At 38.7% G+C, this 14,373-nt stretch overlaps 4 protein-coding genes across 7 annotated transcripts; 2 read left to right on the forward strand and 2 right to left on the reverse strand.

The window, feature by feature from the left end:
* Positions 1-19: 19 nt before the first annotated feature.
* On the reverse strand, positions 20-6,850 carry LOC124208464. Of its 4 annotated transcripts, none has more exons than XM_046606197.1 (6): positions 6,619-6,850; positions 5,945-6,473; positions 2,124-2,726; positions 1,973-2,062; positions 1,797-1,913; positions 20-1,728 (listed from the first exon to the last, which is right to left on the reverse strand). In XM_046606197.1, the coding sequence occupies exons 1-6, from the start codon at positions 6,709-6,711 to the stop codon at positions 263-265; spliced, it is 2,898 nt and encodes a 965-aa protein (XP_046462153.1). In that variant the 5' UTR covers positions 6,712-6,850; the 3' UTR covers positions 20-262. The 4 variants fall into 4 exon arrangements, with proteins under 4 accessions (XP_046462153.1, XP_046462154.1, XP_046462155.1 ...); XM_046606198.1 differs by having other exon boundaries at positions 1,973-2,059; positions 6,619-6,849; XM_046606199.1 differs by lacking the exons at positions 5,945-6,473; positions 6,619-6,850 and adding exons at positions 2,797-3,325; positions 3,461-3,667.
* A 691-nt stretch (positions 6,851-7,541) lies between these two features.
* On the forward strand, positions 7,542-8,364 carry LOC124209010. The gene is made up of 5 exons (XM_046606879.1): positions 7,542-7,642; positions 7,713-7,822; positions 7,896-7,980; positions 8,044-8,206; positions 8,270-8,364. The coding sequence occupies exons 1-5, from the start codon at positions 7,547-7,549 to the stop codon at positions 8,362-8,364; spliced, it is 549 nt and encodes a 182-aa protein (XP_046462835.1). The 5' UTR covers positions 7,542-7,546.
* LOC124208780 lies at positions 8,276-9,662 on the forward strand. Its single transcript, XM_046606653.1, has 4 exons — positions 8,276-8,707; positions 8,775-8,900; positions 8,967-9,118; positions 9,182-9,662. The coding sequence occupies exons 1-4, from the start codon at positions 8,480-8,482 to the stop codon at positions 9,447-9,449; spliced, it is 774 nt and encodes a 257-aa protein (XP_046462609.1). The 5' UTR covers positions 8,276-8,479; the 3' UTR covers positions 9,450-9,662.
* Positions 9,663-10,843: 1,181 nt separating this feature from the next.
* Positions 10,844-13,538, reverse strand: LOC124208827 (F-box only protein 21-like). The gene is made up of 8 exons (XM_046606711.1): positions 13,250-13,538; positions 12,955-13,191; positions 12,494-12,887; positions 12,206-12,399; positions 11,829-12,141; positions 11,638-11,763; positions 11,265-11,577; positions 10,844-11,182 (listed from the first exon to the last, which is right to left on the reverse strand). Exons 1-8 carry the CDS (start codon positions 13,408-13,410, stop codon positions 11,028-11,030), a joined length of 1,893 nt encoding a protein of 630 aa, XP_046462667.1. The 5' UTR covers positions 13,411-13,538; the 3' UTR covers positions 10,844-11,027.
* Between the last annotated feature and the right edge of the window lie 835 nt (positions 13,539-14,373).

Raw genomic sequence — 14,373 nt, forward strand, 5'->3', positions numbered from 1 at the left:
TTTTTTGTGCAAAACATGCTTGTTATTATAAACGTGAAATTGTATTTAGTCAATTAATTTTAGAACGAATTTGTAAAAACGCTAGGCGATCAAAAAACAAAACACAAAGAGGAAAAAATCAAACAATGTAAAATGCTAAATCAGAAATTATCTTTAAACAATCTTCCGCATAGTGGCAGAATTGCATAAAAATTAAAGATAAAAAAAAACTGGAGGTTGGCAATGATTTTAAAACTAGTACTCAGACATGCTAAAACGAGTTTCAATTAAACAATGTCTTTAAACTTTGAATTTTCTCCTTTAAACCAAGCCGATTCAACTGTGACTCGGCGTCGGCTAAAAGGAAAGAAACCAACTTCCGTGTCAATAACAATTTACCACCGGAAATCTTGTCCAGCGACCAGATACAACTCTCAACCATCTGAAATCGATGCAATATTGATTTGCTATTGACGGATATTTTGTCTTCCAAGAAATTCACCATGTCCAGTACAGTTGAATAAACAGTTTCCCATTTACATTCAACTTCCGAGTTTTGATCGCCAGACGGTAATTCCGTCTTCAGTTGAACGCATTCCAATCGATAGGGCTTGATGGAATGTACGTTCCAGTTGCACTTTTCCGGGCAAACGGTACAGGTACCCGCTTCCGTCGACATGGACAGATCTATCAAGGGCCAGTAGTAGCCGGTCCTTCCGTTTTTATCCATGAAGACAGAGGAGCTGCACGTAACGTTGCAATGGCTGCAATTATTCGCGAATTGTCCGGCCGGAAGCTCAACTTGCACTACTTCTTGTTTTACTTCGGTTTGACAATTCTTCATAATTTGCTGCTTCCGCATTTGGCAATTCGATTCCATCTGCTTGGCTGTTACCATTTCTTCCGTCATGGCAAGGCCGTTGTTGATGAGCGACCGGATTTCGTACACTGTCGACTCAAGTCTTTTCCTCCCACTCAGCAACTTCTTTGTCAACGACAGCGATTTCTTCTTCATCGTGGCCAGCAAAGTGAAGAATGTTTGGACGTCATCATGCCAGGTGTCGCTCACGTAGTCGCTCGGCTGGAAGCAGTGAATGTTTTCCTTGAGGTCGTTGGCGAAAACGGACAGAAACGATGAACTGATTTCAGTCCCGACGTTGCAGATCATGTCCAACTCCTCGACACTTTCCTTGTTTTCAAAGAACTCGTGAAAAATTTCAATCGTTTCTTTATCTCTGAAAATTTCCAGTTCTTCTTGGTTAGAGTCGAAGTTTGGCGTGTCCACAATCGTCAGGGAGAAAGGGATCGGGAATCCTTCGCAATGGTGGATGTCGTATACTTTGATGCAGTTTGTCTTGACTGCGTCATCCTCTTGAATCAATTGTAATCGGAACTTGTCTTCCTTGTTAACCTTAAAGATATAGTTGATAATTCCATCGATGAATTTTCTCCTTTCTGAGCCGTTCGCTCCCAATACCAGGACCGTTCTGTGCTCTTTTTTGTCGTGTGCTTTACCGAAAACAAAGCGCTCGAAATTTGAACTCGACTCGATTGATTTTCTCTTGAGCGGAACAGCGAACACATCCATTCCGTTTTGGTTCAATATCTTGGTGGATCGCTTCATTAAAGTCTCAGGAAAACGGATCTCTTTGTCCGGTGCTCGTTCTAGTTCATCGAAGCTTTTTTCTTCAGGTAACAGACGGCGACGTGACAGAGGACCCCATGGTCTACCATTTCTAAATGAATTACCTAAACATAAAAATAACAAACTAAATTTGAGTAATACTGGATCGGCAAAGAATTACAAAGAAAGCTACCAAGATTTTGGCGATTGGTAGAAACAGTTCTATCCAGCGAACAAGACGAGTCCGACAACGAAACAGACGCAGCTTGAAGCTCCTTTTCAGACTCTTTGGGTTGATCTGGACAGGAATCTAAAAATGCGTACCAAATAATTATCGATAAACATGAAATTCAATTACTAGAAACTTACTCTTTAGTAATTCGCCCGAGGTCTTCCCATCAAGTTGAATGATCTCATCGATTTTCTCCTGACTTAATTTTGATCCGTCAGATTCCACTGCCAAAAGAAAAAATTCAATAAAAAAAAAGCTACAAAATTAATAATAATAATAATTTCGTACATCTGTATGAGAGAAGATGTGCAAGAGCTTTCTTCAGGTGCTCGGCTTCGCGACTTTTACGTTCGGCCTCCATCCGGACCTCTTCCAGCATCCGCTTTACTTCCGTCAAATCGGCTGATTCCACCGACTCTCTGCTCACTCCAAGTACTGAATTGGGCGTCAATTCCGCCGAAGACGGAATACTATTTTCTTTAGAGCTGAAATTTCCCGATTCTCCATCGGATCCAGAAGATTCCTTTTCCTTCGGTGTCGATGTCTCGAAACTGTTTCTCGCCCGATCCGATTCACTATCCGAATTCCGCTTCTTCTTCTTCTTCGACTCTTCCCTGCTTCTTTTATCTTTGCGGTGGGACTTGTTTTCCTCTACTGGAACGCGAGGACTGGCTTTGTCCTTGGACTTGTTGGAACTAGAAATTTTCTCCCCAATTTTTTCTTTGGCATTGCCAGACGAACGAGAGATTTTCACCCCTTTTGGGTCCTTGTCCGTTTCTTGCCTAGCCTTCTTTTGGGGATTCATTTCCTTTTCAACAGATCCGCTACTGCGCTGAGGTGAAACATTCTCTCTTCTCCTTTTCCCTGTAGGGACGGATTTCTCTTTCTCGACTAAACAAATACAAAGATTTAAATAATTAACTTCTAGTAATCTTCAGTAACTTAATGAATCTTTAATTACCTGCTGGTTTCGGTCCAGTGTAAGGTCCCCAGTAATGGATGTTTAGTTTGAGTGCAGCGATAAAACGATCCAATTTCTTCTGAGGATACTCCTGGAGGAAACTCTTCTTCATAAAAGTCGATTGTCCATTTTCTTCTTTGCTAGCTCTCTGGAACGTGTACAGCGACGTTTTCAAAGAATCGTACAGCTGGACGATATTTATGCCGAGCTCCAACGGCCAATCTTGGAAGCAGATTTCAATGGCCTTTTTAGGAGTGACTCGACCACCTTCGTGAAGCAAAAAGAGACCCACTTGCCACCGGAAAGCCTCCACGTGCATCTTGGCACGTGAATAAATGGGATGAGCATTATGGCTGCGACGATTGAACATCCCAGGACAACCATTGGTGGAACAGTGATCATTCTTCACACAGTAAAGGTGGCCTGTTGGAAGGTGAAGTTTCAACTGTTGGATGTTATCTGAAATGGTGCCTGGTAGGAAGACGAATCCCTTGTATACTGTTTGGCCATTCTTGTCGACAAGTGATTCCTGTTGGGTGAAAGTTTTCTCAATCAAGCTATGTATGTAACATCTTGAGCCCTAAGGCACTTAAATTTACACATTTGATACAGCATTTCACACATATTAGTCAGAAAGAGCAATCGAGGTGTGCTTGATACTTACGAAATTGGGTGGAAGAGATTCAGATCTTTTCTCCATCAGCTTTCGGTCCCTTGTTGGATTCATTCAGATTGTAGTTTTGTTCTTTCGAGAGAATTTTGTTTCGATATTGCAAAGAAAATTGTAAAATCAGCAGCAACTAGGAGATCAAACTATCTCTTGTCCTCGCGGGAAACTGACTGAATCTTTTATGTTAGTCAGCTGTTCAGTTCAGGTTAAAGGGGTGGGTTTTGGCGGTTTTGCATAATGAGCTCCAGCGTTGCAGAATTTATGCGATACATAAATTCTGTTTACGGCTAAATCAGGCTAAATGAATTAACGATAATTGATCAAACCAGATCAAACCAAAACTTTGTTTTAAAAATTTGAAAAGAGTGTTTAAAATTAATATCGTTTAGCGAAAATGTTACAATAAACGAATACAAATCTATAATCCACACATGGACCTAAATAATGGAAAATGTCCGTCTGTGGATTGGATGGGCTCTAAAAGCACCCGGAAAAAATCCTGCAAAGCTGCCACACCCATGAACCAGTGAAGCACTAGATGAGATTCGGTTATGTTGTCAATGCGCTCATCTGCTATTCATCGTTGTCCTTCACTGAATGTTTGCACTGCATTCCCAGAAAATCTACTGGACCAAAAACACAGATAAATAAGATTTATGCAGATGTGCACTAAAAAAGCAGCTTGGTGCTTACTTTTCATGGGGAATTGGACACTGAGAAAGTATACACGTATAAAAATAAACGGTTTGTGCACCATCGCAAATTATAAAATTTTGAACATCATAACTCTTTGGGCAGGCATAGCATGGTGAACGCATTGACGTAAGCAAGTCCATTCCCGATTCCTTGACTATTCCAACTCATAAGCTCTCACGTTATTATTTTCTATTTAAGATCGTGACCAAATGGATAAGCTACAGAGGACATGTTTTGAACAGCTTTTTGAACTTCTTTTGCTTTCTTTAATCTTATAGTTGTCCACTCGAACCAAACATTTTCATAGCTATTGGGAGTCTGCGAAAGAAAATTGCCCCACCTAAGGTGCAACAGTTTTTAATTGTAAAAAGAAAGCAAAAACATTAATAGTTTATAACCTTTGAATGAACTTGAGCCTCCATAGCTCATCTGATTCTCGAATAATATTGTATAAAGGCCGACAGGAAACCATAAGACTTTGCAAGTCAGATATGGAAATAGTATCCAGCGAAAAGATGTAACATATTAAAACTTCGTTAGACAATGAAAGAAGACTCATTTTTTTTCTGAATCTATTTTTCGACCTGAAATACACAATGCCTGTTTAATGTGTACGTTCAAATTTCAAAGTACGAAACGGACGAACATTCGATCGGTTTAGAAATTTAGCTACCGATTTGGATTTAGAAAAATCATCGCCAGGGTGCCAAATCTTCAAAAACAAATACTAGTGTCTAGATCAAAAAATGAATAAACAAATAAAAACCGTAAAAACAGGCAAAAACAAACAATTTTTTCGCGAAATGGAGTGAAATAAAAATAATAATAAAAAAATGGCATTTTTCATGATTGGGATCTATGGCTCGAAGTTTGGACTTGGGAACTTGTTTGGAACTAGGAGTAGGATGGAAATTGAAGTTTGGAACAATTTGGTGGAAAGTTGGAGTAGGGCTTACGAATATGTAAAAATGAACGACTCAAGGCGATAAAAAAACAAAGCACAAAGAGAAAAAAATCAAACAATGTAAAATGCTTAATCAGAAATTATCTTGAAACGATATCGGTAGGGCTTGATGGAATGTACGTTCCAGTTTTCCGGGCAAACGCCACAGCAAACGGGCCAGAGGAAGACGGTCTTTCCCTTTTTATCAATGAAGACATTGGAGCTGCTGTCACGGTTACAATTGCTGCAATTATTTGCGAATGGTGCAACCGAAAACTCAACTTGCTCCTCTGGAACACGAGGACTGACTTTGTCTACTAGAAACTTACTATTTAATAGTTCGCTTAAGGTCTTCCCATCAAGTTGAATGATCTCATCGATTTTCTCCTGACTTAATTTTAATCCGTCAGATTCCACTGCTAAAATAAAAAATTCAATAAAAAAAAAAAGCTACAAAATTAATAATAATAATAGTTTCGTACATATGTATGAGAGAAGATGCGCAAGAGCTTTCTTCAGGTGCTCGGCTTCGCGACTTTTACGTTCGGCCTCCATCCGGACCTCTTCCAGCATCCGCTTCACTTCCGTCAAATCAGCTGATTCCACCGACTCTCTGCTTACCCCAAGTACTGAATTAGGTGTCAATTCCGCCGAAGACGGAATACTATTTTCTTTAGAGCTGAAATTTCCCGATTCTTCATCGGATGAAGGTGAAACATTATCTCTTCTCCTTTTCCCTGTAGGGAGCACGGATTTCTCTTTCTCGACTAGATAAATACAAAGATTTTAATAATTGACTTCCAGTAATCTTCAGTAACTTAATGAATCTTTAATTATACCTGCTGGTTTCGGTCCAGTGTAGGGTCCCCAGTAATGGGTGTTTAGTTTGAGTGCAGCGATAAAACGATCCAATTTCTCCTGAGGATACTCCTGGAGGAAACTCTTCTTAAAGTCCAAGCGTCCATTTTCTTCCTTGCTAGCTGTCTTGAACATTTTCAGCGAATTTATCAAAGAATAGTACAGTTGGTTGACATCTTTGCCGAGCTCCAACGGCCACTCTTGTAAGCAGATTTCAATGGCCTTTTTGGGAGAGACTCGACCACCTTCGTGAAGCAAAATGAGGTTCACTTGCCATCGAAAAGCCTCCCGGTGCATCTTGGCACGTGAATAAATGGGATGAGCATTATGGCTGCGACGATTGAACATCCCAGGACAACCATTGGTGGAACAGTGATCGTTCTTCACAAAGTAAAGGTGGCCTGTTGGAAGGTGAAGTTTCACATGCTGGAAGTGATCTTTATATCGTCTGCCTGGTAGGAAGACGAATCCCTTGTATACAGTTTGGCCATCCTTGTCGACAAGTGATTCCTGTTGGGTGAATGGTTTCTCAATCAAGCTAATGACAAACATGTACGTAACATCTTTAGCCCTAGGGCACTTATACACATTTGATACAGTATTTCACATACACATATAGGTCATACCATGCAATCGAGGTGTGTTAGATACTTACGAAATTAGATGGAAGAGATCTCTCGCGTCTTGTCCTTTTCACTGAGTCATCAGATCTTTTCTCCATCTGCTTTCGGTCCTTTGTTGGATTCATTCAGATTGTAGTTTAGTTCTTTCGAGAGATTTTTGTGTCGATATTGCAAAGGAAATTGTAAAATCAGCAGCAACTGGGAGGTGGAACTATCGCTTGTCCTCGCGGGAAACTGACTGAATCTTTTATATTAGTCTTAGTCTAGTCAGCAGTCAGCTGTTAAGTTCAGGTTAAGGGGTGGGTTTTGGCGGTTTTGCATAATGAGCTCCAGCGTTGCAGAATTTATGCGATACGTAAAATCTGTTTTACAAAATATCGTTTAGCGAAAATGTTGAATAAACGAAACAAATCTGAAATCTATAATCCATACATTGACCTATTTGGAAAATTTCCGTCTGTAGATTGGATGGATAGGCTCTCCTGAAAAAATCCTGCAAAGCTGCCACACCCATGAACCAGTGAAGCACTAGATGAGATTCGGTTATGTCGTCAATGCGCTCATCTGCTATTCATCGAACGATGTCCTTCACTGAATGTTTGCATTGCATTCCCAGAGAATCTACTGGACCAAAAACACAAATAAATAAGATTTATGCAGATGTGCACTAATAAAGCAATTTGGTGCTTACTTTTCATGAGGAATTGGACACTGAGAAAGTATACATACATAACAAATAAAAATAAACGGTTTGTGCACCACTGCACCATCGCAAATTATAAAATTGTGAACACAATTCTTTGGGCAGGCATAGCATGATGGTGAACGCATTGACGTAAGCAAGTCCATTCCCGATTCCTTGACTATTCCAACTCATAAGCTCTCACGTTATTATTTTCTATTTAATATCGTGAACCTGGGCCCAAGTCTCCACAGTTGGACAACAGTTGGACTGCCAACATGTTCTTCATTGGCAGCCTCTTTGGTGCCATATTTTTCGCTGGCATCACGGCCAAGCAAATGACAGGAGTTCATTTGCGAATCGCCGTCTGTCACGTAAGTTGAACAAAAAATTATAGTTTAGTACCTAAATTTTCAGCTAATAATTTTTTAAAAAAAAATTAAGGAACCGCCAATTTTCTCCATCATACGAAGTCCAACCAACGAGAGCTCCGTCCGCTATGTCGGTTTCCCGAAGGACTTTTTTGATTACTTATCAGCTCTACTGGGTTTCACGTCAGTTATCGTTGACATTCCTCTAATAAATTTAAAAAGTTGGTTAATATTTGATAAGTCAATAAAATCGCAGGTATTCTTTCGTGGAAGTTACTCCGACTATGGTGAACAGTAAAGGATCGATCGATGAAGCCATCATCGACCAAATTCTGCAAAAGGTCATTTTAAGCTTGCTTAATAGCTTTAAATTCATTTAATTAAACCTTAAAAAATTTCGGCAGAAAGCTGACATTGACGGACGTCTAATCTCACCCACTGCCGACCGTATGAATTACATGGATTTCACCTCGGCCGTGTCCGTCCTTAATTTCGCCGTGATTCAGCCCATGCCAACAATCCAAAAGGGATTCATGTTTCCGATTAAACCCTTTCAGTCAACGGCAAGTAGTTCAAGTAGAATTAAATCTATTCAAATCAATTCTTAACAATTAATTTTGTCATGAAAAGGTTTGGTACATGATTTGTGTGGCATTCGTCTCGACGGTGGTGTTTTTGAGCGTGATTACGCGATTGATTGGACAACAAATCGGGACACAAAGTAACATTCGAGTTGTCACTCGGAATGTCTGGTACAGTTTTGCTATCCTTACGGCTCAAGGTGATTGGCGGGTTGTTTGAAGTTCGAAAAATCCTTTTTATAATTTTCCATTGCATTTGATGAACCTAGGCGGATATTTCCCGTCCAATCGTTTGCCTCTTCGTGTACTGGCCGGTTCCTGGTGCCTGATTGCCGTCGTCCTCGTCTACGCTTACAACAGCACGCTCATCTCCTACGTTTCTTTGCCCACCCATCAGCCGATCGTCAACACTTTCGAGGATCTGGCGGCCAGTAAGACCCTCCGTGTCACCACGCAAAGAGGCAGCCTATCCGCCGAAATCATTTTGGTAACAATTTGATTACAAGTTATCTAGAAGAAAATCTTTTGATTCTCTCATCACCTGGATTTGTCAGAATTCCAAATCAGGAGCGTTGAAAACACTGGGCGATTCGCTCAGACGCCATCCGGAAGATCTTCTCCTGACGTTGCCTGGACAATTTGACAGAATTTTGCACTCTGGCTGCTGCGCTTACGTTGAAGTTTGTGATTATTTAAAATTAATTAACTAAATAAGAGAGCGATTGAAAACATAATTTGAGTAATAGGTTAGGAGACTTGGAGAGTTACTTGTGCACAAGAGTATGCTGGAACATCAAGGCCAATGCAAATTGACCATCGGAAAAAATCTGGATTACACCCAAGTTTGGAGTTTCGGCGTAGCTAAAAACTTCCCTTATCTTTCCAACATCAACATGGGGTAAATAGGATTAAAGGCCGTTTACCGCATCAGGCTATAATGGAATTCAATTTAATTTAATAGGATACAACTGATGCGCCAAAGTGGCCTGATAACTCGAATCGGAAAGACTTACTTGAAGCCAATCGACAAGTGTTTGGCAAGAGAGGCCGGCCACAATAAGCCGAACAAGATCAGCCAGTTGACACTTTCCGATTTGGCTGATGTGTTTACGATGATTTTCGGCCTGGGCTGCCTGCTGTCGGCCTTGGCGTTTCTCCTGGAAATGCTCATGTCGTCAATCGGCTTCAGGGTGGCTAATGGCGCCGAACCGGGAATCATCATTATATGACTGTCATACCTTTATAATCAGTCCATCCAAATTGACACGTAATCTGCAAATGTCTTTTATTTAAAAGAAAAAAAAAATTTTTGATTTAATTCACCGGAACCCAAATGGGAAATGCGGATGGGCATGAAATAATTTGCATATACGTTGGTAAATAATTATCCCTTGAGACATTGATTTGTCATTTCAGTTTCTATAGCCGCTTGCATAAATTTTTGAAACCTGTTTTGCATTTTGCTTTATTAATTATTACACTGCGCATTTTGCGGTTTGAAATGGGTCGGATAAGAATCGGATGTACACATCAACTTCTCATCACTAAACCAACGCCGATTTCCCTACACGTTCCTAATGCCTTTTGGGCTTTCATGAATTGTTAAGAGTAGTAGCCAACAAATCACGGACTATAATGTATCAATCTGTATGCATCGGTGACTCCATCTGCATCCGATGGAAAATCTCAACCGAGAAATTTGTACAAAAATTCGTATGAATTAACAAACTGAAACACGCAGTCGGTATACAAAAAGTATTGAATAGTTCAGGTTTATAGATTGCAGTAGCTTTGTATATTTATCGATTGGTTACCAGGCAACGATACGTTATCTAACATATGTAACTAATTTAACGATATTGATTTAGCATGGACGTTATCTACACAATGCTCGAAAAAACAACAAATGGAAATCAGAAAATGAGAGTATATGTTTAGTGTTTCCATTAGGCATTAGGATAGAAAGTATTACCCAAAAGTATGAAACTAATATTATTTTCATTTGTTTCGGTTTGTTTATTGGTCACGCCAAGTTAGAAAGGCTCATTCAGCTTAATTTCTTATAACGTCTAGACAAGTTGAAAAAATGTGAAAATCCGGTGACGCGATTTCGTTTGCTAACATCGTTGGATATGGCCAAAAGTCTTAATTATATTTTGGAAATTTCGTTGATTTCTTACTTACATGTGACTATCACTTAAATATGATTGGTCATGTGCAAAATTGTTTAATCTTTCCCATTATTCATAATTTTACGCAAAACTAGAGCTTTTTAGTATATATTCGAATAAAAGCATGTTATGGTTGAAGCTAGGAGAAAAGTAAATACTAATACTAAAAACTAGGCCACCACTATACAGGGTTTCCTCAGCTAATCGTGATTGGGGATTAAGACTCTTATTTTCATTGTGGGCATCTATTCGATTAGTGTTTTTTGTCTTCTAAATAACTGGAATTCAAAAGTAATTTAACTCTGCTTCGCTGTATATGGGTGAAACTATTTGGCAACAAATTCTAACGAAATATATAATGAATAAAATATCTAATACTGGCTATGTGTTTCAGCAATGTGCGATAATAGAATCCAATCAATATGGATAATTAATGAAGCAACTTTTCGGAGTTCTGCGACACAAAAAGTTTAATTTAACGGAATTCAAGTTTTACGGAACTTTCAAGCCGAAGACGTTCAACTTTCACAACAAAAAGAAGCTTCCAAGTTAGAAGAGAAAAAAAAATCAAGAAAGAAAAGTGAACAGTCCATAAAACCCATTTTAAAAAAAGAAAGAAATATTGACCAGTTTGAGTTATCCAATCAATGATAAGGTGACTGCTTCATCCTCGGGAAACTGGGCTCTTTTCTCCGCATTCGGCACGTACCTACGGCCGTCGAATCTCTCAAAATGAAACCAAATTTTATCATGCTCGATGGGAACAGCCGCAGGAAGGAGCTCCAAGGTTTCTTTAAGAAAACAAAACAAAAAGATATTTAGATGGTTATTTGATATTAATTCTTATTGATCCAGAAACGCATAATTGGTTACCTTCAGGAACGTTTAATTGAAATTGGGGGTTATCTGCATCACTATCAACCATCAAGATATGATAGTGCGGCTGATCTTGGCTGGGAATGACTTTCTTTGTTCGGTAACAAGCTTCGTCTTCATCAACTTCCTCATGGTCCGAATCATCATCGCTTGTCACATTGGACTTCCATTCTTTCGATTCTTGGAACTTCACATACCAAGACACAATAACGCAAGGCTTCCTAAAGTTTCTTCCCCGTTTTTTGTAATTGCAAATCACAACGAGACCAACTGAAAATTTTAACGAGGACGGCCGATGATGAACAGTTTTCTGAAGAAGACAAAACAATAATGAAAGGGAAAACTTTGCACATTTAAGATATAACCTCACCGCTGCAGCGATTTCAGCTTTTTGTTCGTTGAGCTTACTGATACATTCCTCTAACATTTCCGATGGACTCCGAGAATATAAATAACGAATAAAAGTAGGTTTATATTCTGGAGACTGAAAATAATTCTATACAAATACAACAACATTAATTAATCGTATGAATTTGTTTATACAGTAGGTGGATACCATACTTGAAGTAGTTGGATTGCATCGTCTAATTGGATTCCCAAACCTATACAGTGTTCTGCGTAGTACGTGATTGTGTTTGGGTTTTGGGGCGACATGGAGCACTCCAATCGTACATAGAATGACAAATCGTCTCTCACCCTTTCCCGCCCATATTCATCATATTGGTTCCACAAAATTTCCGTTAAAACTTTAAGCATATTAAACAAAACCGAGTCGACTGATGCTGCTGGTTGTTTTTTGAGGGATGGATGCAAACTTGACTGGTTTAAAGACCCTCCACGAAAGACGTCAATATAAATACTATCGTCCTCTGACCTAACGAAAGGAAACCAAAGAATCTTAAAATGTTAAACTGTATAGCAATAGTTCATGCTATTACCCGGCTGAATCCTTCCATCTAAGAAGAAGCTTTGGACGGTTCATCAATCTATCCGAGAGACTATTTTCTTCTTCAATAAACTGGCGGTCACCGTGGTCACAATAAACCGCCTCACAAACAATGCCCATTTTCCTAGCCACTTCCTGATAGATGGCACACAAAACTGCTGGGCAACCTTCCTTTCTTTCAAACGCCTTCAAAGTATGGAGAAAGAAAAATATAAATAAATAACATTAGACCTTGATCAGCATTGCATTTTAGCCAAATTGATAAAGTTGCAAGGCATACCTGTTGAAAATTACTATAGAGATTGCAATAAAAATATGGAAGTTTTTTAAAACCCAATTCATTGAACATAACTTGGTTTATGGAATCCAAAATTTTAAGATTTTTCTTCTTTGGCTCATCAGTGCTAGCACATGATACTTTTCCCACTTCCAATTCCAGAAGTTGTTTCACTCTATCAGTTATTTTTTCAATGGAGTTTTCCAGTTCTTTCAAAGAAGTTTGTTGTTTTCCATGTTCCAATGTTGACCACTGTGATATAAGTGCAACTCCCTCAAACAGAGACTTTCGAGATTCTGGTTGGGCCATAAAATCTCTCCACTTTTTGTCCAGTATAGACATCCTCACTTTGACTAATACATCTCTGGCATAGTGAAATGTGGTTTCATTTTCTCTTCTAAAGAAAATCAAATTTTGGTTATGTTTAAATTTCTAATAAATTACATGAATTAATTGATAGTCACATTTTCTTGTCATAGACGATTTCTTCAAGTTCATTCTGCACACACTCAGGAATGGGATATGACCCCGCAATCAACTCATTGATCACAATGAGGGGAGATTGACCCAATGGATAAGCTACAGAGGACATGTTTTGAACAGCTTTTTGGACTTCTTTTGCTTTCTTTAATCTCATAGTTGTCCACTCAAACCAAACATTTTCATAGCTATTGGGAGTCTGCGAAAGAAAATTGCCCCACCTAAGGTGCAACAGTTTTTAATTGTAAAAAGAAAGCAAAAACATTAATAGTTTATAACCTTTGAATGAATTTGAGCCTCCATAGCTCATCTGATTCTCGAATAATATTGTGTAAAGGCCGACAGGAAACCATAAGACTTTGCAAGTCAGATATGGAAATAGTATCCAGTGAAAAGATGTAACATATTAAAACTTCGTTAGACAAAGAAAGAAGACTCATTTTTTTTATCTGAATCTATTTTCGACCTGATATACACAATGCCTGTTTAATGTGTACGTTAAAAGTTCAAAGTACGAAACAGACGAACGGGTCGAACGCTCGCTCGGTTTAGAAATTTAACTACTGATTTGGATTTAGAAAAATCATCGCCAGGGTGCCAAATCTTAAAAAAAAAATACTCGATCAAAAAATTAATAAACAAATAAAAAACCGCAAAAACAGGCAAAAACTAAAAAAAAATTTCGCGAAAAGGGGTGAAATAAAAAAAAATATTTAAAAAATTGCATTTTTCATGATTGGGAATTATGGCTCTTTTATGGTATTGGAATTTCGAAGTTTGGACTTTGGAACTTGTTTGGAACTAGGATGGAAATGGAAGTTTGGAACAATTTGGTGAGTAGGGCTAGAATTAATTCGAATAAATTTGAATTCAATTCAACTTGAATTGAGGTGACGACGTCGTCACCCTATCTTTACAGATATAGGATAGGACTCCATAAATTAGACATTACAACATTGGTTTACTAAGGGTTCTTATGAAGTTTTCAATTGTCAACAAAGCAATGCTACACGGCAGAATTGTATCATCCCCATTCGATGTGTTTCACTTAATTTCACTTATTGTCAGCATGTGGCACATCTTACGTAGCGTATGTCAGCGTATCACAAAGGCATCACAAAACTGTAAATTGATCATTGAATTTCGTCGCGTTTAGCTATTTGCCTGTAGGCAACTATCTATACGCCTTGACTGGACTAGCCAACATCGATTGTGAATGTATTGTATAAAAAGGTGAATTAGTGAAATTCTTTGATCAATGAAATAATCCTATTCCATAATTTTCTATTCCAAAACGATGGCGACTACATCTTAGGATAAAATAAGACATTTTCTAACTAATAAATTTATAGGTTAAAATATTAACCAGTTACTACACAGTTACTACACCGTGGAAACCGAAT

Source organism: Daphnia pulex, chromosome 12, assembly GCF_021134715.1.
Source record: "Daphnia pulex isolate KAP4 chromosome 12, ASM2113471v1".
Classification (NCBI taxonomy): Eukaryota; Metazoa; Arthropoda; class Branchiopoda; order Diplostraca; family Daphniidae; genus Daphnia; species Daphnia pulex.

Coding starts and splice junctions, on each gene's coding strand:
- LOC124208464 (XM_046606197.1), bottom strand. CDS start 6,711: ATGAATCCAACAAAGGACCGAAAGCAGATGGAGAAAAGATCTGATGAC. Junction 2,063..2,123: donor ACATCTTCTCTCATACAGAT/GTACGAAATTAT, acceptor TTTTTCTTTTGG/CAGTGGAATCTGACGGATCA. Junction 1,914..1,972: donor CTCGGGCGAATTACTAAAGA/GTAAGTTTCTAG, acceptor ACGCATTTTTAG/ATTCCTGTCCAGATCAACCC.
- LOC124209010 (XM_046606879.1), top strand. CDS start 7,547: ATGTTCTTCATTGGCAGCCTCTTTGGTGCCATATTTTTCGCTGGCATC. Junction 7,823..7,895: donor TCAGCTCTACTGGGTTTCAC/GTCAGTTATCGT, acceptor ATAAAATCGCAG/GTATTCTTTCGTGGAAGTTA. Junction 7,981..8,043: donor TCGACCAAATTCTGCAAAAG/GTCATTTTAAGC, acceptor AAATTTCGGCAG/AAAGCTGACATTGACGGACG.
- LOC124208780 (XM_046606653.1), top strand. CDS start 8,480: ATGAACCTAGGCGGATATTTCCCGTCCAATCGTTTGCCTCTTCGTGTA. Junction 8,901..8,966: donor GCTGCTGCGCTTACGTTGAA/GTTTGTGATTAT, acceptor TTTGAGTAATAG/GTTAGGAGACTTGGAGAGTT. Junction 9,119..9,181: donor CTTTCCAACATCAACATGGG/GTAAATAGGATT, acceptor TTAATTTAATAG/GATACAACTGATGCGCCAAA.
- LOC124208827 (XM_046606711.1), bottom strand. CDS start 13,410: ATGAGTCTTCTTTCTTTGTCTAACGAAGTTTTAATATGTTACATCTTT. Junction 12,400..12,493: donor TCTATAGTAATTTTCAACAG/GTATGCCTTGCA, acceptor CATACTTTGAAG/GCGTTTGAAAGAAAGGAAGG. Junction 12,142..12,205: donor AGATGGAAGGATTCAGCCGG/GTAATAGCATGA, acceptor TCCTTTCGTTAG/GTCAGAGGACGATAGTATTT.